A 23,794-nucleotide genomic window follows, 5' to 3' on the forward strand; every position below is an offset into this window, starting at 1 on the left:
TCGTTGTAGAATGGCGATACTGAAAAATTCTGCTGTTTTTCAACATCGCAGCGAGTCGCAGACCTTAGTTGCAGATGTGCGACATCAGCCTTAGTTGGATAAAAAAAGTTGGTACAACCTTTGTGGTCTCCCTTGCCAAACAGTTCTATTGTGAGCAAAAAGTTGTACGCTAAGCTTATTTCTGTCCCTAGATTTCATTCTACCTAAAGAAGGAAAATACTCTTTCACAATCTGCATTTGCATGAGGCAACAAAAGAATACCCACAGCAAAGAGTTCTAGAGTAAGGATTTTATGCTTTTTTCTGCCTGTTCATGCCATCTGCCTAATATCTTCAGGGAAACCATAGTCTTGAGTTCTATATTAAGCATCGATAATGTTTACAACGCTTCCAGAAGGCTAAAATCACAACCGGATCTTTGCTCACACAACCTCTATAACGTTTACAACCATTGCAGAAGACTAAAATTACTGCCAGATCTTTGCTCAGACAGCATCTATAACGTTTAAATGCTTCTAGAAGGCTAAAATCACAGCCAGATTTTTGCTCACACAGCCTCAATAACGTTTACAATGCTTCTAGAAAGTTAAAATCACTGACAGATCTATTCTCAGACAGCTACTATAACGTTTACAACGCTTCCAGAAGGCTAAAATCACAGCCAGATCTTTAATCAGACAGCATCTATAACGTTTACAACGCTTCCAGAAGGCTAAAATCACAGCCAGATCTTTAATCAGACAGCATCTATAACGTTTACAACGCTTCCAGAAGGCTAAAATCACAGCCAGATCTTTAATCAGACAGCATCTATAACGTTTACAACGCTTCCAGAAGGCTAAAATGCTTCTGAAAGGCTAGAATCATAGCCAGATCTTTATCCACAAAGCCTCAATAACTTTTACAACGCTTCCAGAAGACTAAGATCACTGCCAGATCTTTTCTCAGACAGCCTCAATAACTTTTACAACACTTGCGGAAGACTAAAATTACTGCCAGATCTTTGCTCAGACAGCATCTATAAAGTTTAAATGCTTCTAGAAGGCTAAAATCACTGTCAGATCTTTTCTCAGACAGCTACTATAACGTCTACAACGCTTCCAGAAGGCTAAAATACTTCTGAAAGGCTAAAATCACAGCCAGATCTTTGCCCACACAGCCTCAATAACTTTTACAACGCTTACAGAAAGCTAAAATCACCGACAGATCTTTTCTCAGACAGCATCTATAACGTTTACTGCGCACACAGGAGGTTAAAATGCTTACTGCCAGATCTTTGCTCTAAACTTTGAAGAGTACTTGTGTTAATAGGAATTATGCGTGGCAGAGGTTTAACTAGAAATGCTATACTGTCAGCTCTGAAACTGAACACTGGAGCATTCAAAATCAGGCGTACTTTTTTCTGATTGGTCTTACGGTTAGTCATATTAACCAATCACACACACGTATATCACATGGAAGATAATTGCACCAGCCATCAGTTGAGATACTACCGCTATAGGGTTATGGAGTCCTTTGACTGGCCAGACAGTACTACATTGGATCCTTCTCTCTGGTTACGGTTCACTTTCCCTTTGCCTACACATACACCGAATAGTCTGGCCTATTCTTTACAGATTCTCCTCTGTCCTCATACACCTGACAACACTGACATTGCCAAATAATTCTTCTTTACCCAAGGGGTTAACTACTGCACTTTAATTGTTCAGCGGCTACTTTCCTCTTGGTAAGGGTAGAAGAGACTCTTTAGCTATGGTAAGCAGCTCTTCTAGGAGAAGGACACTCCTAAATCAAACCATTGTTCTCTAGTCTTGAGTAGTGCCATAGCCTCTGTACCATGGTCTTCCACTGTCTTGGGTTAGAGTTCTCTTGCTTGAGGGTACACTGGGGTACACTATTCTATCTAATTTCCCTTCCTCTTGTTTTGTTAAAGTTTTTATAGTTTATATAGGAAATATTTATTTTAATGTTGTTACTGTTCTTGAAATATTTTATTTTCCTCGTTTCCTTTCCTCACTGGGCTATTTTCCCTGTTGGGGCCCCTGGGCTTATAGCATCATGCTTTTCCAATTAGGGTTGTAGCTTAGCAAGTTATAATAATGATAATAATAATAATAATAATAATAATAATAATAATAATAATAATAATAATAATCACACCTTGGCTATGTTTTAACATCACTAAACTTCTTTCTAGATAATTTTCAGTTCAAGGAAAACATATGATAACAATTGGGCAAAGGTCAACTTTGAAAACCTTATAGCTGATAACACGAAAGATTATTTGTTATCATGGTCCCAATCAGTTCACTTTGAAAACCAATCAGATAACATCTGTATGAGTAGATATAAAGTCACAAGCAAAACTAAATTCGTATTGTCTCTCATTATTTCTAATAGTCAGGCCTTCTCCATCATGAGGTTCAATACTTCATAGCATTCTAGCAGTTTTATTCCAGCTGTGACTAAGTTGTGGAATGATCTTCCTAATCGGAGCAAATGGTTATATGTTGAACAAGCTGACATAAGTCTTTTTATAGTTTATAATTGAAATATCTGTTTTAATGTTGTAATTGTTTACAATTTTTCTAATTTCATTGTTCATTACTTCTTATATTGTTTATTTCCTTATTTCTTTTCCTCACTGGGCTATTTTTCCCCGTTGGAGCCCTTGGGCTAATGGCATCCTGCTTTTCCAATTAGAGTTTCAGTTTAGTTAATAATAATAATAATAATAATAATAATAATAATAATAATAATAATAATAATAATAATAATAATAATAATAATAATAATAACCTAAGTATATTACATCAAATAAATTCTAGCATTCAATTCTCTGTCAATTTTAATTCCTTAATTCTAGGCCTTATTTTAATTATATATATATATATATATATATATATATATATATATATATATATATATATATATATATATATATATATATATATATATATATATATATATATATATATATATACATATATATAATATATATACATATATATATATATATATATATATATATATATATATATATATATATATATATATATATATATATATATACATATATATATATTTATTTATATATATTTATTTATATATATATATATATATATATATATATATATATATATATATATATCATTTTCGTAATGCCATTGACTATATATTTCCATTTTCGACTATATTTGGTTGAAGTTCTCTTGCTTGAGGACTCAAGCCTACTATTGTTTCCTTATTTCATTTCCTCACAGAGCTATTTTCCCTCTTGGAGCCCTTGAACATCTAGCTTTTCCAACTAGGTTTGTAGATTATCTAATAATAATAATAATAATAATAATAATAATAATAATAATAATAATAATAATAATAATAATAATAATAATAATAATAATAATGATAATAATAATGGCACTATCATAAGGTTAAATGAGCACAGTCATCATTACAATAGCAAAAGAGAGAGAGAGAGCCGTTGTAAGGCATACGACTCAATAATGTTTACATTTGACATTAATTACTAAACTTTACTGAATCGTCGTAATAAAACAAAACAAAAATATAAAAAATAAACGTTTCTTTTAATTCATTCTACTCTTAAGAAAAGATTTAGTTAATTAATTCTTACATATCTCAAATAAGATTGAGAGGTTACTTCCCCCTCCCTAACGGGACGCATAGTTGCCATCTTAGCGCTTTTCGCGCTAGATCTGGCGAGTTTCTCGTAGGTTTGGCGCTTTATTTCCTATTTAGCGCAGCCGCGCTATTTGACGATTTTAGACATTTGACGCTTTTAGACATTTGACGCTTTTAGACATTTGACGCTTTTAGACATTTGACGCTTTTAGACAATCTAGCGCAGAACATAGGGCTTTTCCATCTGATATAGTATATGATAAACTGACTGCATTTTTCTATATTTTTGACATACTGTATTGTATCAATTTCCACTTTATCAGTTATATTATAGGAGACTGTTCTCTCTCTCTCTCTCTCTCTCTCTCTCTCTCTCTCTCTCTCCTCTCTCTCTCTCTCTCTCTCTCTCTCAAAAAAAGGGTTGTTCTGTTAATGTTACTAATCCTATACATCCATCTGATAAAGTATATGATAAATTGACTGCATTTTTTCTATCTTTTGACATACTGTATTGTATCAATTTCCACTTTATCAGTTATGTTGAAGGAGACTGCTCTCTCTCTCTCTCTCTCTCTCTCTCTCTCTCTCTCTCTCTCTCTCTCTCTCTCTCTCTCTCTCTCTCTCTCTCTCTCTCTCTCAAAAAAGGGTTGTTCTGTTAATGTTACTAATCCTATACATCCATCTGATAAAGTATATGATAAACTGGCTGCATTTTTCTATCTTTTGACATACTGTATTATATCAATTTCCACTTTATCAGTTATACATAATATGAGACTGTTCTCTCTCTCTCTCCCTCTCTCTCTCTCTCTCTCTCTCTCTCTCTCTCTCTCTCTCTCTCTCTCTCTCTCTCTCTCTCTCTCTCTCTCTCTCTCTCTCAAAAAAGGGTTGTTCTTTTAATGTTACTAATCCTATACATCCATCTGATATAGAATATGATAAACTGACTGCATTTTTCTATCTTTTGACATATTGTATTGTATCAATTTTCGCTTTATCAGTTATATATAATAGGAGACTTCTCTCTCTCTCTCTCTCTCTCTCTCTCTCTCTCTCTCCTCTCTCTCTCTCTCTCTCTCTCTCTCTCTCTCTCTCTCTCTCTCTCTCAAAAGAAAAAAAAGTGGTTGTTCTGTTAATGTTACTAATCGTATACATCCATCTGATAAAGTATATGATAAACTGACTGCATTTTTTTCTATCTTTTGACATATTGTATTGTATCAATTTTCGCTTTATCAGTTATATATAATAGGAGACTTCTCTCTCTCTCTCTCTCTCTCTCTCTCTCTCTCTCTCTCTCTCTCTCTCTCTCTCTCTCTCTCTCTCCTCTCTCTCTCTCTCTCTCTCTCTCTCTCAATAAAGGGTTGTTCTGTTAATGTTACTAATCCTGTACATCCATCTGATAAAGTATATGATAAACTGACTGCATTTTTCTATATTTTTGACATACTGTATTGTATCAATTTCCGCTTTATCAGTTATATTATAGGAGACTGTTCTCTCTCTCTCTCTCTCTCTCTCTCTCTCTCTCTCTCTCTCTCTCTCTCTCTCTCTCTCTCTCTCTCTCTCTCTCAAAAGAAAAAAAAGTGGTTTTGTTAATGTTACTAATCCTATACAGAGATTTTACGAAAGGAATTATTTTAGTTATATTGAAGGAGACTGCTCTCTCTCTCTCTCTCTCCTCCTCTCTCCTCTCTCCTCTCTCTCTCTCTCTCTCTCTCTCTCTCTCTCCTCTCTCCTCTCTCTCTCTCTCTCTCTCAAAAGAAAAAAAAAGTGGTTTTGTTAATGTTACTAATCCTATACAGAGATTTTACGAAAGGAATTATTTTAGTTATATTGAAGGAGACTGCTCTCTCTCTCTCTCTCTCTCTCTCTCTCTCTCTCTCTCTCTCTCTCTCTCTCTCTCTCTCTCTCTCTCTCCTCTCTCAAAAAAAGGGTTGTTCTGTTAATGTTACTAATCCTATACAGCGATTTTAAGAAATATTTAGCGGATTTCTGGCGCGTTTTCCAAATCAGAAATGGCAACCCTGACGGGACGGGGACTTGGAGTCTGACCGTCCGTGGCCCATTGCCATGTACCCCTGGGTCCCCCTCCCCCCTATCAGAGACCTGTCCCACCGGCTGACTGACTGAGGCACAGCTGAGATTCTTCTGAGACAAATTACAATTGGTTTACTGAAAAATGATTGGAAATACTGGGTAAGGATACAAAATGGCGTTTGTTTATCAAGTTAAAATCTAATTTAGATTTTTACTGGTTAAGTAACTCGAGTCAGTTAAAATTGTGGTTGTGTAACTGACCAGGTTAGATAGGCCTAAATAGGCCTAATATCTTTGCCTATAATTGCATACGTGGCCTAATTTATATAAAAACTATTTAATCTTTAAATATATAACTCCTATATGTAGATTTCGTGACGTGAACAGCTACCACAAGACCTTCAAAAGTCTTCTACTTTAATTAGGTTATGCCTAATTACTTAGGCCTATTTATTTAGAAGGCCCATGGTCTACGTGATAAGATTGGCCTAGTTTTAATGTAGTTTATTTGATATTTGATGAATCCTAACTCATTAACTGGAAATGATTGGTGAATCTTTACCCATGCACCATCTTTAGTAAACATTGAGGGGCCTTTGTATATCAGCGGCCAGTTCTTCCTACGTGCACAGGAAGACACCAACTATACTAAACTCTCCCCCTCCCCAAACCTAACCAGGTTTATTATAGTTATGGATGAGGAAAACCTTTCTTACTAAAAAAACTGCTTTTTCATAAAGAAAAACTACCTTTTTCTTCGAAAATGACACTTATTTTCACCACAAATAAATATGTAATGAAATATATATATAATGGGGGACCCCCAGTGGGAACCCGGGGTTTTGAGTGGGGAAAACATACTGGGAAAAAGTTATATAATGGATTAATATGCAAGTAAATAATGATAATGTACTCAGGAGTTACACTGATTTTGATGCAAATTTCTCTGATGTGTTTGAACCCTTTTAGTTTGTATTTTATCGTATTTACAGAATATGAACATTATACTGTTATAGTAAATTACTGACTTTCACTGTATGGGTAATTACTCCCAACTTAATATACTTTGATCAATTATCGTACTTACTCAAGAGACTGCGCGTATTTTTCTCAATGCGAAGAACACTCTGATGTCCATGTGTTGTAGCCAAGGCTTGGTCAAAGCAAATTAAATCTGAAAAGAAGAAAGGATTATAGTAGAATTGAGAAATATGGGCACAAGAGACTTCTAAAGTTTAGCAGTGGAGGGAAAAAATAAGGAACGCCTTTTTCAATTACGTTAAGGTCTTCAACTTGGAAATTTGATTGGTTTCAAGAAGCTATCTGGGGGTGAATGTAAGATAGCGGCCACCTGTATGTATTATCATGTCTAACTTAGAATAGGGCAGTGTAAGAGGGGTCGCAGGGGAGCGTTAGCCCTCCCGTTAGGTAAGTAGGTAAAGACACGGCTTGTAGCCCTTTCACCCCCAATGGACGTACCGGTACGTTCTTGTAAAACACTGTTATTTACATGTTTTTGCATATTTTTGATAACTTTATGAGAAACTAGGCATTTTCCTAAAGAATGAGACCAACCTGACCTCTCTATGACAAAAATTAGGCTGTTAGAGCAATTTAAAAATAATCTAAAACAAAATGTGCTCAAAATTTAACCTTACCTTGGGGGTGAAAGGGGTAGGTTAGGTTAGGGGGGAAAGTTCAGGTTAATGTCCATTTCTAATCAATGCGTGAGGAACTGGCCGCTGATATACAAAGGCTTTGCTGTCTGTAAGTCGAATTTTGTTTCATTTTGTCCTAGGGTAGGCCTTACCTGAATCCCATGCCTATGATTTCCAGCTTCAAAAGTCAACACAAAGTCGGGTTATCACAAATGCCGTTTTGCTGATTGTATTAAATATACAATATTGTTTTATTATAGTATATCTTTATCTTATCTTAGTTATTTTCAGTTGGATTTGTGTTTTTACCTCTTGAATGTTTGCAAGTCGAGGACCTTCCGTATAGGACCTTCCGTATGAAAAATTCATGACGAGTGACCAATTGAGAACGGGAAGTTTCTTTTAACCAAGTGGAGTAAAATGTAGTCTTAAAAGAAGGCCAATGAGGTTACCATTTGATTGTATATTCTAGACATAGTATTCTACTGTGTATAGGTATTTAATTTTTCTTTTGATTTCATACAGAAAACTTGCGGGCCGCACCCTGTTTGTGACCGGGGCCAGCAGGGGCATAGGAAAAGCCATAGCCCTCAAAGCAGCGCTCGATGGGGCCAACATTGTCGTTGCAGCAAAAACTGCAGATCCTCATCCAAAATTACCCGGCACTATTTATACAGCAGCTAAAGAAAGTATGTTTATTTTATTGCTATTTAAGATTATAAAATAACGCTGATTTAACATTTGCAATCCAGATTTGTAGAGCCTCCTTTCTTTTGTTACTGGACTTAACGTAGGTTTAAAAATGCTCGTCCTTTTGTTGCTTTACGTAACGTAGGTTTAGAAAATGCTCATTCTTTTGTCAATGGACCTAACTTAGGTTTAAAAATCCTTATTCTTTTGTTAATTAGTGTAGTTTTAAAAAATGCTCGTCCTTTTGTTGCTGTACCTTATGTAGTTTTGAAAAATGCTCTTTCTTTTGTTACTTTACTTAAGTTTTAAAAATGCTCTTTCTCTTGTTACTGGACTTATTGTACGTTTAAAAAATGCTCGTTCTTTGATTACGTTATTTAATGAAGGTTTAAAAAATACAACAGGATTCAGTTGTGTGGTTAGTATACGTCATGCAGGGCATTATGGGTACAGTAATCACTAATAATTTCACATTTTGGTTTGGTGTTATAGATTCCACTTTGCGAGATGCAAACGGTAAACCTTATACAACATTTAACTCTGCGTTCATTTCCAGTTGAAGCCGCGGGCGGTCAGGCCCTCCCGTGCGTAGTGGACGTCCGCGATGAAAATTCAGTCGGCAACGCCGTTGATAATGCAGTGAGGCAGTTTGGGGGTATCGATATCTGCATCAACAACGCTAGTGCAATCTCTCTAACTGGAACCCAACACACCCCCATGAAGAAATTCGATCTTATGCATCAGATCAATACAAGAGGGACTTATCTTGTGTAAGGACTTTGTTTCTTGGCTTCTAGTTATTTGTAGTTTACAATACAGAATGTCATCAGCTGACAAGCATTCGACTTGCCTCTGTCATTCATTTGGGACCTTTGAACCTTTAAGACGGTTTATAGTTTTGGGACTTTAAAAAGTTTAATTTACCACTACTGTATTATCTGTTGCAGATCGAAAATGTGCATCCCTCACCTTTTGAAGAGTCCAAACCCACATATTCTCAACATATCTCCTCCTCTCAACATGAGAGCTCGGTGGTTTAAGGACCACGCTGCTTACACCATGGCAAAGTACGGCATGTCCATGTGTATTTTGGGTATGGCAGAGGAATTCAGGGAGGATGGGGTTGCCTGCAATGCCCTCTGGCCTCGCACAGGTAAGGTTCTTGTCATTATTTAAGATTGGATTAAAGTCATTATAAAAAGGTTTTATTTGTGGAAGTAGAACAGAGCATTGAGGATTCATTGGTTAAGAAGGAACAGGAATATTTGGTTTAATGACTGATGTGAAATCTGGTTTTAGCTTATATGATCTTACAATGAAAAACAGAACATTACAATTGTTTGAGTGAAGATGATCTAATTACCCATGTCAAGGCAGTTATAAAATCACTTGTGATTATTTAAGTTTGTCTGTTGGCAGTATTACATCAAGACTTATTGCCGGAATTTCACAGAATTTTAACGGATAGGTATTGTGCTCTGGAAAAAAACCCTTAAATTTTAAGAGATGATCCAATTATTACTGATATACAGTAAATTCATTCACAGTCAACATGTAAAAGGGAAAGCTTGGTCTGTGCACTTGAGTAAAATATTGACAATCTTCTTTGGCAGAATTAAAAAATCTCTTGATTGCTTTAATTTTGTATAGTATGGAAACATTTGTTATTACTATTTGTTTTTCTTCCTCACAGCTATTATCACAGCAGCCATGGAGATGCTTGGCGGAGACGAAATCGACAAGCAGTGCCGCAAGCCCGAAATAATGTCCGATGCGGCTTATGTCATGCTTTGCAAAGACTCCAAATCTTACACCGGTAACTTTGCGATCGATGATGATGTCCTGAGAGCAGAAGGGATTACCGATTTTTCTTCTTACGCCGTCGACCCAAGTAAGCCTTGCGTTGGTTTTAACGGGAATAATGTACAATAGAATGCTATTATGTTTACCTTAGGTGTGTAGTCTTTAGGCTAGTTCAGGGTTGTGGTTGTCTATTGGGAATGTCTCTGCCTGGTGATCTGCCTGATTGGGGTACAAGTGTCTGCAACCTCACCATCCTTATGGGCAAAAGATGGGGGTTTGAAGAGAACGTATTGATCTACCCGCTGAGTCATCAGCAGTCATTACTTGGCCCTCCCTGGTCCTAGCTTGGATGGAGAGGGGGCTTGGGCACTGATCATATGTATATATAGTCAGTGTCTAGGACATTGCCGTGCTAGCTAGGACAATATCACTGTCCCTTGCCTCTGCCATTCATGAGCTCATTGACTGTACAAATAACATATATTCATTGGACAGATATTAATGCTTTCAGTCACTATTATTTGTACAGTAATTACAGATTTAAAAATCAATTATGCTTATGTAAATTTCAGATACTGCACTGATGCCAGATTTCTTCTTGGATGAATTTGATGACTTCATGGTCAAGAAGCAAGCGGTAGATGCTGGTGCCAAACCGAGATTTGTAGATGGGAAGGACACTACAGGGAAAGCTTCATCACTCGGAAAAGTTGAGCAGGTATGTGACAGATATGTTTTTATCATTCTCGGTAGAATTTTGTTAGAAATGTGTGGGTCGGTTTACTTTTTGAAAGGGGACTGAGCACCAGAATAGTGCACTTTATTTCTATTTTCCTGGGAGGTTTTTTATTGTATTTTAATTTTTGGGCTGTAATAATAATAGATTTTATTGGACAGAAAATAAATTACATTAATAATATTTACAAAAATTCAGATTCAGTCCAAGCCCATGTGGAGCTGAGCTCTTTGGGCTGATATATGATCAATAATATGTTCTAAAATTGATATGAAAGAAACCAAATCATTGGCTCTTACAAGGGCAGCAGTTATATTATATACTGATTCTTATATTATTGTTCTTATTGGTTCCAAGGAATTTTAATTTTTAATTCTATGATTGTTTGTGTACGCATATAAACGTACAGTAGTTATCTGGTTTTCTCTCTTCTATAATTGTTGACATTGCCTGATAACTTCATGGTCTTCTGAAGTTTAGCTTTTATTAATTGAAAGACTTTTGTATTTTTTTATTCATAAGCTTAGTAAACAAAACCAACTTCTGTATTACAATTTTATTTTCTCTAATACTCATCTGCCTCTACTGACTTATCTTGTGTACCTCTCTTCCAAGGTATTCGCAACTATCGAAAACTTCCTCGGTCCAGAAATCGTTGGCAAAACCAAGGCAGTCTACCTATTCGAAGTCACCGGAGACGAGGCCGGAACTTGGTTCCTGGACCTCAAGAACGGCTCTGGCGCGTGCGGCCGCGGGGATCCCCCAACCTCCGCCGACGTGCAGTTCAAAATGAACAGCGATAATTTCCACAAAATGTTCACTGGGTCCCTGAAACCCACGACTGCCTTCATGACCGGAAAGATGAAGCTGACTGGAGACATGGGGAAAGCTATGAAGTTGGAATCCCTCATGGGGAAGTTGAAGACAAAGATGTGAGGAAGGTGGTCTTAGGCCTCGCATAGATTTATTTTGTTTAAAAAGAGGTTTATTGTCTTTCTGTGGGGGGAAGAATTTTGGGGTCATATGTGGCTTAATTTCTAATGGTAGCAATTCCAGATTTTCAAATGCGGTATTTATTATAAATACTGCACTAGTAATATGACCCTTGTATGTACAAAAGTGAACAGAAAAGTATTTTGATACGGTTGTTAAAAAGTCCATTTTATCACATCTGTATTCAGAGCTAATTGAGCCAATGTTTATTGGCCAGTAAGAAATATTTTTAGCAGTGGTATGGTTCATTCTCAGGTCATAGGCATAAATGCCATCATGAAATTTCCTCGTATAAGAACATTAACATTGTTTAGTATCCAACTGCGCAACTTTTATGAAGCTGTATTTTATTAGATCAAATATAAAAAATCTATAAGAACAAACTCTTCCTTAGCTTGGTCATGGTAGACATTATTTTAACCTTTTTTGTTTTGGTGCTATATCAGAAAGAGGAGTGAACGAAAGAGCATTAAAGTCTGTCAGGCCAGTTTACGAATTGCTCGTAAAATTTGAGAGATTTTGATTTGTGTGTTTGTATACTTTCGTTGTATCAGTTTTTAAAAATGTCATTTACCAAATATTTTCATTTTCAAAGGATGTAGAGCATAGTATTTATTGACCAGCAATTTTATCAATGAATAGAGATTGCCTTGTGCATTTATAATTCAGAAAATGGTGATCCATTTTTGTCAAGTAAATGAAATATTAAATAAAAGTAGAGGACCACTTTTTAAAAAAAAAAGAATCGCAAAGTATTGGTCGTATGCCTTTTAAAAATTACTTTGTTCCGACACAAATACTCACCGAGAACTACTTTTCTTTGGAGTCACTTGTAATCCCTCAATCTCGATGGTCGTGAGCTGTAAACATCTCACTCTCTAAAGAAAAGTAGTTCTCGGTGAGTATGTTAGGAAAAATAAAAATTATTTAAAATTTTTGATTTGTTCCGACACAAATACTCACCGAGAACTACTTTTCTTTAGAGAGTGAGATGTTTACAGCTCACGACCAACGAGATTGAGAGATCACAAGTGACTCCAAAGAAAAGTAGTTCTCGGTGAGTATGTTAGGAAAAATAAAAATTATTTAAAATTTTTGATTTGTTCCGACACAAATACTGTACTCACCGAGAACTACTTTTCTTTGGAGTCACTTGTGATCTCTCAATCTTGATGGTCGTGAGCTGTAAACATCTCGCTCTCTAAAGAAAAGTAGTTCTCGGTGAGTATGTTAGGAAAAATAAAAATTATTTAAAATTTTTTATTTGTTCCGACACAAATACTCACCGAGAACTACTTTTCTTTAGAGAGTGAGATGTTTACAGCTCACGACCATCGAGATTGAGAGATCACAAGTGACTCCAAAGAATAGTAGTTCTCGGTGAGTATGTTAGGAAAAATAAAAATTATTTAATATTTTTGATTTTAATCTTCTCTCTAGAGTTTCTTAATAATTAAACACAATTTGAAGAAGGGACATGATCAACTCTAGCTTGATAAACATCTATACTTTTGTTTGAGAACAGTTTGTTTTAATTTGTATCTCAAGGTTATTCTAACATTGTATAGAGTTTACTGGCATGATTGTTTGTGTTCATTAAAATTATATTGCTTAAGGATAATTTGTTAAATTTTGAAGTCGTGTCTTGTGTACCTTCTTGTTGAAATAATTTATTGAGACCTATAATTTTTTGCTCTGATTTAAACATGTAATTTCCTCTGGTAATGTAATTGGAAAGTAGAGAAATGAACGAAAAATAGGCAGCAAGGCTTTCACAGTGGGAAAAGAAATGTGTAACCCATGACCTAGTATTGAAATGGATTCAATTTGGTCTCCTCAGGTTATTGGCCAACTGCAAATTTTCCATTAATTCCATTTGGCTGATGTACTGTCTGTACTAAAGCACTTGAATTCTGGGGCGTTGTACTGTCAGTACTAAAACTCTTGAATTCTGGGGGATTGTACTGTCTGTACTAAAACACTTTAATTCTGGGGCATTGTACCGTCAGTACTAAAACTCTTGAATTTTGGGCTATTGTACTGTCAATACTAAAACTTGAATTCTGGGGGATTGTACTGTCTGTACTAAAGCACTTGAATTCTGGGGCGTTGTACACTCAGTACTAAAACTCTTTAATTCTGGGGCAGTGTACTGTCAGTACTAAAACTCTTGAATTCTGGGGCAGTGTACTGTCAGTACTAAAGCACTTGAATTCTGGGGCATTGTACCGTCAGTACTAAAACTCATTAGTTCAGGGTTATTGTACTGTCTGTACTAAAACACTTGAATTCTAGGGTTGTACTGTCTGTACTAAAACTTGAATTCCAGGGCTTTGTACTGTCTGTACTAAAACTCATTAGCTCAGGGTTAATGTACTTTTAGTACTAAAACTTATAAGTTCTGATTACGTAAATTTTTATAACACTTATTCTCCAACATAACCTATGTCTGCGGTCCTGACTGATAATGTTTGTACCAAAAGCAACTTTTAAAAGTCCAAAAGTTCAATGACAATATATTACAGACTTAAATGCTTCATGGGGATACTATACTGATTAAATTTATTGAGCTAATTGTTTATTACCAAAGTCATCGTATCTATGGATCACTTGCTGCCTGGGCGATTTATCCAAGGCTACGTAAATCGAACCGATACTTTGAAATGGTTCAATTATTCTCCCAAGATGAACTCTAGCAGTTCGCATACTTAGGGTTTAACAATTTCTCGCTCTTTGGAGTGGTTTTATCAATGCAATTTTATATTTAGCTTTATACTGTTATGTAAATAAAGAACCAATTGATAAAATTATTTCATTTTTCCTTTTTATTTGTGTAAGTGCCTTACATATGGACCTTAAAATTATAAATTCATTTTGATTTCATAACAAAACAGTAGATACTTATAATTAAATCTTAAAATTAGTTCTTTATAAGTCAGTAACCACCCTTGGATCTGGCTAAACATCCAGATCTCGTATTTTTTATTGCAACGAGTATAAAAATTCCAATGTCAACCTTTGATACCGTAGTTGAGCAAATCAGAATCATCATTTTGATCTAGAAAACACGAATTGACTGATACTAAGCATAAATGACTGGTTATAATCCAAAAGGGAGTACTTAAATTCTAAAAATATAATTGCATTACATTAAAAATTTTATTAACGTGTGTGGTTTCTACTCGGGGAAAAAATCGAGGGACATTCTGTGATTGTTTATAAGTGCAGTCGTCCACACCTTATTGGTACTATATTACACCTAAGAAATTTTGGTTGACTGGGCAGTTTAATCCCTTCCACAAGGGAAAGAACGTCTTCAAACATTTATTGAAAATAATTATTGGTCCCTGTAAGATAAAGGCACAAGATTTCTCAACAGACTCTTTGGTTAATGTGCAATAAAGTGGTATTATTAAGCAGTAGAAGTCTGGACAACCATGTCTTGATTTATGATTAGTTATTGCTAGCACCAGAAGTACGATATATATTAAAAACGGCATATTTCTAAGGACTTAGACCTACTTGCTTCAAATGTTAAATTGATAAGTGACAAAAAATCTTTACAAGCAAAACTCTATTTTTAATCCCTAAAAAAATCTAAAATTTTTGCTCCTCCAAGTTAATCGAAATATAAGTGAACTTCAGAAAATAAGATTCACACACAACAATTAATTGTTATAGTTACCTCAATCAAGAAGGGAATTTCCCCAGAACTTGAGGACGTTAAAATAGAGCGAGTCACAATTCAAAACTGCTAAATCTTACCTGTAGGATTTCTTCTAAGAAGTGAACAATGAACCATATCTTTGACACCAATGAAGAGACAAAACTTTGTAAAAAGGGAGACAACGAATAAACAATTGAACTTTGAACTAAATGTAAGCTATTGCAAATTACCTTCTGTACAGTCTACACAGCTGTGTAAGGACTACTGTAAAAAGTACCTTCAATAAATTCATACCGTATTACCAGCTTAAGGTTAAAAACGTCTAAAAGTTCTACATTAGCACCATCATTTCATATTTATGAAATCTCTTATTGTAAACACAGTTTACAAATAATGCCCTGAAAAAATTACCCAGTAATTTATACCATTACAACTAATATAATTCCCAGGAAGTCAAATAGACCATTAATTATTGAACACTTAAAACTATATAGTTTGTGCTTGGGTTTCTGTTTACTGAAGTTGTATACAGTACTACTTTTCCCACAGCTGCTGATTAAACTGATTTTTTATGGTATGTATAGAGATAGTTTTTTTACTATTTACAAATTTGGGCTATAAGACCTGGCCCAGAGGCATGTTAGGCTAACCAGTAACATGGTGCAATCAGCAGTTTTTCTATAAAGTTAAAAGGTTGCTCAGCAAGACGGAAGAAAGAATGCAGGAACAGATGTTTTTTGGAGTTTTTATAGTTTATATATGAAAGATTTATTCTAATGTTGTTACTGTTCTAAAATATGTTATTTTAATTATTCGCTGCTTCTCTTGTAGTTTATTTATTTCCTTATTTCCTTTCTGCAATCAGGTATTTTTCCCTGTTGGAGCCCTTGGGCTTATAGCCTCCTGGTTTTCAAACGTAGGTTGTAGTTTAGCTAGTAATAATAATGGAGATACAGTGAACCCTCGTTTATCGCGGTAGATAGGTTCCAGTCGCGGCCGCGATAGGTGAAAATCCGCGAAGTAGTGACACCATATTTACCTATTTATTCAACATGTATATTCAGACTTTTAAAACCTTCCCTTGTACGTAGTACTGTTAAGAAACTACCCTTTAATGTACAGAACACTCAATGCATGTACTACAGTACCCTAAACTAAAACAGGCACAAATATTAAAGGTGATTTTATATCATGCATTTCCTAAACACGCTAAAAAGCACGATAAAAAATGGCAACCAATGTTTTGTTTACATTTATCTCTGATCATAATGAAGAAACAAACTGGAGGTAGAGCTTTGCTTATTATCCAGACATATTTCCCATACTTTTCCCTTAGAACTACATCACATCTTCCTACTTTAGATATATACAGTATGTATATATATATATATATATATATATATATACATATATATATATATATATATATATATATGTGTGTGTGTGTGTATATATATATATATATATTTATATGTATACACATATACATACCTACATATATATACATAAATACATGCATACATATATATATATATATATTACTGTATATATATGGGTTATGGAAAAAATCCGCGAAGTGGTGAATCCGCGATGGTCGAACCGCGAAGTAGCGAGGGTTCACTGTATATACAATAGCTGGACTGAAGCTTTATCATAGAAAGAAATGTTACAAAATGAAGCTGCTTTTGTATTTCATGCTTTTTTTTTTTCTTTAGCAATACCGTACTGAACAACTTACTAGTCCAAAGCCTGGGTATTCTTATTATTATTTTTTGCTGTTGGTTGTTGAGTTTCCAATTCAGATTACTAATAACTTATCCTGTGAAGAAAGGACATCCTGTATGATAACACATCTGTCTAGAGGTAATGTCAAGAGGTATTACTGTATAATGTTTTCCTTGCTCCAGAGCCAGTATATCAACGTGCATAGCACAGACTCTTAAGAGTATAAGGGAGACCCATGGATTCAGGGTCCATTGAATCCGTCACAGCACCTCTTACGCTGAAATACATACTGATGAAACGTCATCACCGAGAACCAATACTGGTACTGGAGGCAGAGCTACTTGGGCGCTTACACTCACTCGACTAACATTTTTTTTTTTTTGTAGTACAAGCAGACGGATATACTTTTCTGCAAGCTCTTAGCACCAAATCATTCAGGCATCCTCCTCAAATTTTAAATTAAGTACGGTTGATCATCTGATTTTGTTATTCATTATTCTTAGTGACAGAGTTAACGTAATACTGTATACGTACTGAAATATTCATGTCCAAGTGAAAAAAGGTAGTGTGTTTTGAAAGTGAAGCCATCTGATACTGAAGGTTTGAATATGTATGAAATGAACTGCTCAACTTTCAATCTTTATGAAGGCAGAATTTGCACCTTGAAATTTTAGTATAGAAATGGCCCGTGTATCATTTCGTACAAATTATGTTACCAAAGTCAAATCAAAAATAACAATTTAAACGCTATTATGATACTGTACTCTTTTATGCTGCCAACATCAAATTAAAATTGAGAATTTAAAACCTTTTATGATTATGTACTTATTTTGAAGTAATGCAATGTACTGGTGAAATTTGTAAACCAAACATCATTATGAACAAATTTGACATAACCAAAACTACCACATACAATATAAACTTACTCAAAACTCGCACAGTACTTCAGAGTTTTGATGATAATGTATCCTTCCCGTCAACAAATCTCCCCTTGGATCTATCGCCTCCTATCTTAGACAATTTTTCTTCGTATCCGTCAAGGAAGAAGTCTGGAGCCAAAGGAGAACCTGAAAATGAAGTCATAATTGTTACTCTAAAACACTTCATCATTTTCATCATGAAACAGCGCCTTTAGCTATTAAAAATGTTATTTTTATTACTAAAATAAATTTTTGAATATACTTACCCGATGATCATGTAGCTGTCAACTCTGTTGCCCGACAGAAATCTACGGTCGGGATACGCCAGCGATCGCTATACAGGTGGGGGTGTACACAACAGCGCCATCTGTGGTCAGGTACTCCAGTACTTCTTGTCAACAAGACCTCAATTTTCTCCTCGGTCCACTGGTTCTCTATGGGGAGGAAGGGCGGGTCATTTAAATCATGATCATCGGGTAAGTATATTCAAAAATTTATTTTAGTAATAAAAATAACATTTTTCAATATTAATCTTACCCGATGATCATGTAGCTGATTCACACCCAGGGTGGTGGGTGGAGACCAGTATACATGTTAACAAAGAAGCTAAGTATCCCGTATTTCATTTTTATTAGTTATTCAAAATAACAATAAAAAAATAAATAAGTACCTGGTAAGGAAGTCGACTTGAACCATTACTCTGCCTTTAATAAGTACGTCTTCCTTACTGAGCGTAGCGGTCCTCTTAGGATGCTGAACGACTCTTAGGTGGCTGAAGTATAAAGGGCTGCAACCCATACTAAAGGACCTCATCACAACCTCTAACCTCGGCGCTTCTCAAGAAAGAATTGACCACCCGCCAAATCAACAAGGATGCGGAAGGCTTCTTAGCCGACCGTACAACCCATAAAAAGTATTCAAGAGAAAGGTTAAAAAGGTTATGGAATTATGGGAATGTAGTGGGTGAGCCCTCACCTACTACTGCACTCGCTGCTACGAATGGTCCCAGGGTGTAGCAGTTCTCGTAAAGAGACTGGACATCTTTGAGATAGAATGATGCGAACACTGACTTGCTTCTCCAATAGGTTGCATCCATAACACTCTGCAGAGAACGGTTCTGTTTGAAGGCCACTGAAGTAGCCACAGCTCTCACTTCATGTGTCCTTACCTTCAGCAAAGCAAGGTCTTCTTCCTTCAGATGAGAATGTGCTTCCCTAATCAGAAGCCTGATGTAGTAAGAAACTGAGTTCTTAGACATTGGAAGAGAAGGCTTCTTGATAGCACACCATAAGGCTTCTGATTGTCCTCGTAAAGGTTTTGACCTTTTTAGATAGTACCTAAGAGCTCTAACTGGGCAAAGTACTCTCTCCAGTTCGTTCCCCACCAAGTTGGACAGGCTTGGGATCTCGAACGACTTAGGCCAAGGACGTGAAGGAAGCTCGTTTTTAGCAAAAAACCGAGCTGCAAGGAACATGTAGCCGTTTCAGATGTGAAAACTATGTTCCTGCTGAAGGCGTGGATCTCACTTACTCTTTTAGCTGTTGCCAAGCACACGAGGAAAAGAGTTTTTAATGTGAGGTCCTTAAAAGAGGCTGATTGGAGAGGTTCAAATCTTGATGACATAAGGAACCTTAGGACCACGTCTAGATTCCAGCCTGGAGTGGACAACCGACGTTCCTTTGAGGTCTCAAAAGACCTAAGGAGGTCCTGTAGATCTTTGTTGGTGGAAAGATCCAAGCCTCTGTGGCGGAAAACCGCTGCCAACATACTTCTGTAACCCTTGATCGTAGGAGCTGAAAGGGATCTTACGTTCCTTAGATGTAACAGGAAGTCAGCAATCTGGGTTACAGTGGTACTGGTTGAGGAAACTGCATTGGCCTTGCACCAGCTTCGGAAGACTTCCCATTTAGACTGATAGACTCTGAGAGTGGATGTCCTCCTTGCTCTGGCAATCGCTCTGGCTGCCTCCTTCGAAAAGCCTCTAGCTCTTGAGAGTCTTTCGATAGTCTGAAGGCAGTCAGACAAAGAGCGTGGAGGTTTGGGTGTACCTTCTTTACGTGAGGTTGACGTAGAAGGTTCACTCTTAGAGGAAGAATCCTGGGAATGTCGACCAGCCATTGCAGTACCTCTGTGAACCATTCTCTCGCGGGCTAGAGGGGAGCAACCAACGTCAGCCGTGTCCCTTTGTGAGAGGCGAACTTCTGAAGTACCCTGTTGACAATCTTGAACGGCGGGAATGCATACAGGTCGAGATGGGACCAATCCAGCAGAAAAGCATCCACGTGAACTGCTGCTGGGTCTGGAATCGGAGAACAATACAACGGGAGCCTCTAGGTCATCGAGGTAGCGAACAGATCTATGGTTGGCTGACCCCACAGGGCCCAAAGTCTGCTGCAAACATTCTTGTGAAGGGTCCACTCTGTGGGGATGACCTGACCCTTCCGGCTGAGGCGATCTGCCATGACATTCATATCGCCCTGAATGAACCTCGTTCCCAGCGTGAGCTTTCGATCTTTTGACCAGATGAGGAGGTCCCTTGCGATCTAGAACAACTTCCTCGAATGAGTCCCTCCCTGTTTGGAGATGTAAGCCAAGGCTGTGGTGTTGTCGGAGTCCACCTCCACCACCTTGTTTAGCTGGAGGGACTTGATGTTTATCAAGGCCAGATGAACCGCCAACAACTCCTTGCAATTGATGTGAAGTGTCCTTTGCTCCTGATTCCATGTTCCCGAGCATTCCTGTCCGTCCAATGTCGCACCCCAGCCCGTGTCTGATGCGTCCGAGAAGAGACGGCGGTCGGGGTTCTGAACAGCCAAAGGTAGACCTTCCTTGAGAAGAAAGCTGTTCTTCCACCACGTTAGAGTAGACCTCATCTCTTCGGAAACAGGAACTGAGACCGTCTCTAGCGTCATGTCCTTTATCCAGTGAGCAGCTAGATGATACTGAAGGGGGCGGAGGTGGAGTCTCCCTAACTCGATGAACAGGGCCAGCGATGAAAGTGTCCCTGTTAGACTCATCCACTGCCTGACTGAGCATCGATTCCTTCTCAGCCTGCTCTGGATGCATTCTAGGGCTTGGTTGATCCTTGGGGCCGACGGAAAAGCCCGAAAAAACTCGACTCTGAATCTCCATACCCAGGTAGACAAAGGTCTGGGATGGGACGAGCTGGGACTTCTCTAAATTGACCAGGAGGCCCAGTTCCTTGGTCAGATCCATAGTCCATCTGAGATTCTCCAGACAGCGACGACTTGTGGGAGCTCTTAAAAGCCAGTCGTCTGATGGAGCCGGACACAAGATCATGGTACTGCTGCACAGTCTGTGAACTGTCAACCATGGGGAAGCGAGGAAGTACAGCGACAACCCGAAACTGTCTAGACTGTCTGGGTAGTACAGACAACTCTTTATCGGGTTGCTGAGGTTGCCGCACCGCGTCACAACAAGTCACCTCTGCTGGTTGTTGAACGTCTTCCCAGTGACACACTGACTCCGTAAAAAGAAATCCTCTATCAAGGACTAAGCTTGGACTGCATGTCTTGCAACAAAGCTCAAGGTCTATGGGAGCAGGTGTGGCAACAGACGGGGTTAGCGACTGAAGCGGAACCATTTACCCTCCCTGGAAGCATGTTATGCTTAAATAAAAGTCCATAGGAGGCTAAGCAGCTTAAGGCTCCTCTCCAAATGACAGAGTCCTCAAGGGAATATCAGAAGGAGGGAGAACAGCACTTTCTCATCTACAGGAACCATATCCGAGAAAAGCTAAGTTCTCTCAGTGAGGGTAAGCCTCAACTCCTGCCTGACTAGTTTGCTGCTGGCGAGTGGCGGTAACCACAGTGTGTTGCGGAGGCTGACACACCGTGTCAAAACACGGCAGCTTGTGGTAGCTCCCGCACGGCAACGGAGTGCTCTGTGTGAGGGAGTCATCAAACATCTGGCAGGGTTGACTGTGCATGGGTGGAGGAGCTCTCACAACAAGAGTGTGAGAGCATGAAGCCATGCCGGGCGCACAACCGTGGGAGGTGTAGGCCCACGGGTGCATCGTCAACCTTCTCCGCAGTCGGAGTGTGGGAGCTGGCAACAACAAAAGCAGAGTGCTGGTGCGTGGGAGGGGCTGCGGTGGGTTGAGGAGCATGCGGTATGGTATGCAGAGCATGCTGTATGCAGAGCATGAGGTAAGGCATGCGGCTCATGCTGCATGGTATGCGGCTCATGCTGCATGCGGCTCATGCTGCATGGGATGAGGCTCATGCTGCATGGAATGAGGCTCATGCTGCATGGGATGAGGCTCATGCTGCATGGTATGAGGCTCATGCTGCATGGAATGCGGCTCATGCTGCATGGTATGCGGAGCATGCTGTAAGGTCTGCAGAGCATGCTGCATGGGCTGAGGAGAATGCCGCATGGTGCTGGAACCCGGCAACTCCTGATGCGGCAGCTCACGCATGTTAGCAGATGGTGCAGCAAGAACATGCGTCTGGCAGTGAGGACTGCGCATCGGTGGAGGAGCTCTCACAGGTGTGGTGTGGGAGCAGGCAGCCGCAGTATCTGCTGAGCGCACAACCTCGGCGGGTTGTAGGTAAACAGGCTGCATTGTCAACCTTCCAGCATGATACTCCTGTATGAAGGAGCAAGCTGAGACTGTAAAGTCTGCAGCATGGACCACTAGGGTCTATGAAAGACAACAACAAACGGAGCTACTGTCCGTTGTGACTGAGGGTCTAAAACAGCTGGTGCGGCAACAGACGGAGTTACTGCCTGTTGCGGTACCACCTAGCCTCTCTTAGGAGGTGTGCAGTTGTCGTACTGCAGCGAGTCCGAACTGACCCAGTGGCTACACCTAGGCCGTTGGACTTGCGTGGAAGGGACCGACTTGCACTTAAAAGCTGCAAGATTTGGTCCATGGTTTCTGCGAGAAACCTCTTCCGCAGACGAGGAATAAATGGGCTCTCTCGTCTTTGTGTGGGTGGGGTGATCACGTCGGCAACGTGTGTAGATACACCCGAAACCACAGAGGGAAACGTCTGTTCGTCGATCAAGGCCTGAGGAACCCATAAGTCCTTCGACATTACTTCTCCCCCGGGCTTGGGAGCTTGTAAGAGGTCCCAGACTAGGTGAACCACTGGCACGAACAGACGAACCCTCGAACGCAACACTGTAACACTTTGCGCATATCACTTTATCACTTTTGATTTTCTGTTTGGACTTATTTCACTGAACTCGAAACTTTAAGTGGTTTGTACCTGAAACACGCAATCCTATCCTTCATTAAAAGGTAGTAATTGCGAAAACAGTATAACAATGTAACAGAAAAACATAATGAAAGATAAAGAATTCAGTGGCTGGAAAAGAGACTAAACACTAGATCAAATAAACTACGTTTAAAATCTCTCACCGCATAAAGCCTGGGAACAAGAATAAAACTCTAGAAACGTTTTACCTTCTTCCCCTCTATCGACTAGGGAGAAGAGCAAAAAACGAGAACAACGTTACCCGCTTGAACGAAACGTTTATCCTCCTCTCTCTCCCTCCGTCTCTATCTCTCTCTCTCTCTCTCTTGACTTAGAACCTGAGAGAAGAGCCCAATTATATATATCGTTAAAACATATTATTTGTTAAAGGAAAAAAACTGAAAGGTTTCCCAAATAAAAAGCTCCTTTATTAGAATTAAAACCATTTAAGCTAAGAAAGAATGAACGAAACGCTAGAATCGGTTTACTCTTACTGCAACGTGAAACCGTGAATACTCTCTCTCTATCGTAACGATAGAGCGCAAGTTGAACGTTCTGAACGTCAACAACTGCGGAGACTAAACAAAACGTTAGTTCAACTTTGAAAACAGTACGAGACTTATCAAAGAAATTCTTTCAAAAACATAAAATTAAAATAGCATAAATTCTTAACAGGAAAAACGATATGACGAG

The 23,794-nt window shown here is 38.2% G+C and overlaps 2 protein-coding genes across 2 annotated transcripts in view; one reads left to right on the forward strand and one right to left on the reverse strand.

Moving 5' to 3' along the window:
* Positions 1-5,706: 5,706 nt before the first annotated feature.
* LOC137627927 (hydroxysteroid dehydrogenase-like protein 2) lies at positions 5,707-11,947 on the forward strand. Its single transcript, XM_068359381.1, has 7 exons — positions 5,707-5,843; positions 7,868-8,031; positions 8,589-8,802; positions 8,980-9,185; positions 9,726-9,923; positions 10,408-10,553; positions 11,187-11,947. The coding sequence occupies exons 1-7, from the start codon at positions 5,827-5,829 to the stop codon at positions 11,505-11,507; spliced, it is 1,266 nt and encodes a 421-aa protein (XP_068215482.1). The 5' UTR covers positions 5,707-5,826; the 3' UTR covers positions 11,508-11,947.
* A 5,028-nt stretch (positions 11,948-16,975) lies between these two features.
* The window catches only part of LOC137627928 (hydroxysteroid dehydrogenase-like protein 2), a 48,704-nt gene continuing 41,885 nt past the window's right edge, over positions 16,976-23,794 (reverse strand). The window contains exon 6 of the mRNA XM_068359382.1: positions 16,976-18,023. Coding sequence (XP_068215483.1) covers positions 17,902-18,023 — 122 coding nt within the window. The 3' untranslated portion in view covers positions 16,976-17,901. The remainder of the gene's footprint in view (positions 18,024-23,794) is intronic.

Source organism: Palaemon carinicauda, chromosome 35 (assembly GCF_036898095.1).
Source record: "Palaemon carinicauda isolate YSFRI2023 chromosome 35, ASM3689809v2, whole genome shotgun sequence".
NCBI classification, from domain to species: Eukaryota; Metazoa; Arthropoda; class Malacostraca; order Decapoda; family Palaemonidae; genus Palaemon; species Palaemon carinicauda.

Bases quoted from the DNA above. Each gene is read 5' to 3' on its own strand.
- LOC137627927 (XM_068359381.1), top strand. The intron at 8,803-8,979 runs GTAAGGACTTTG...TATCTGTTGCAG, and splicing joins ACAAGAGGGACTTATCTTGT to ATCGAAAATGTGCATCCCTC. The intron at 10,554-11,186 runs GTATGTGACAGA...CTCTCTTCCAAG, and splicing joins CACTCGGAAAAGTTGAGCAG to GTATTCGCAACTATCGAAAA.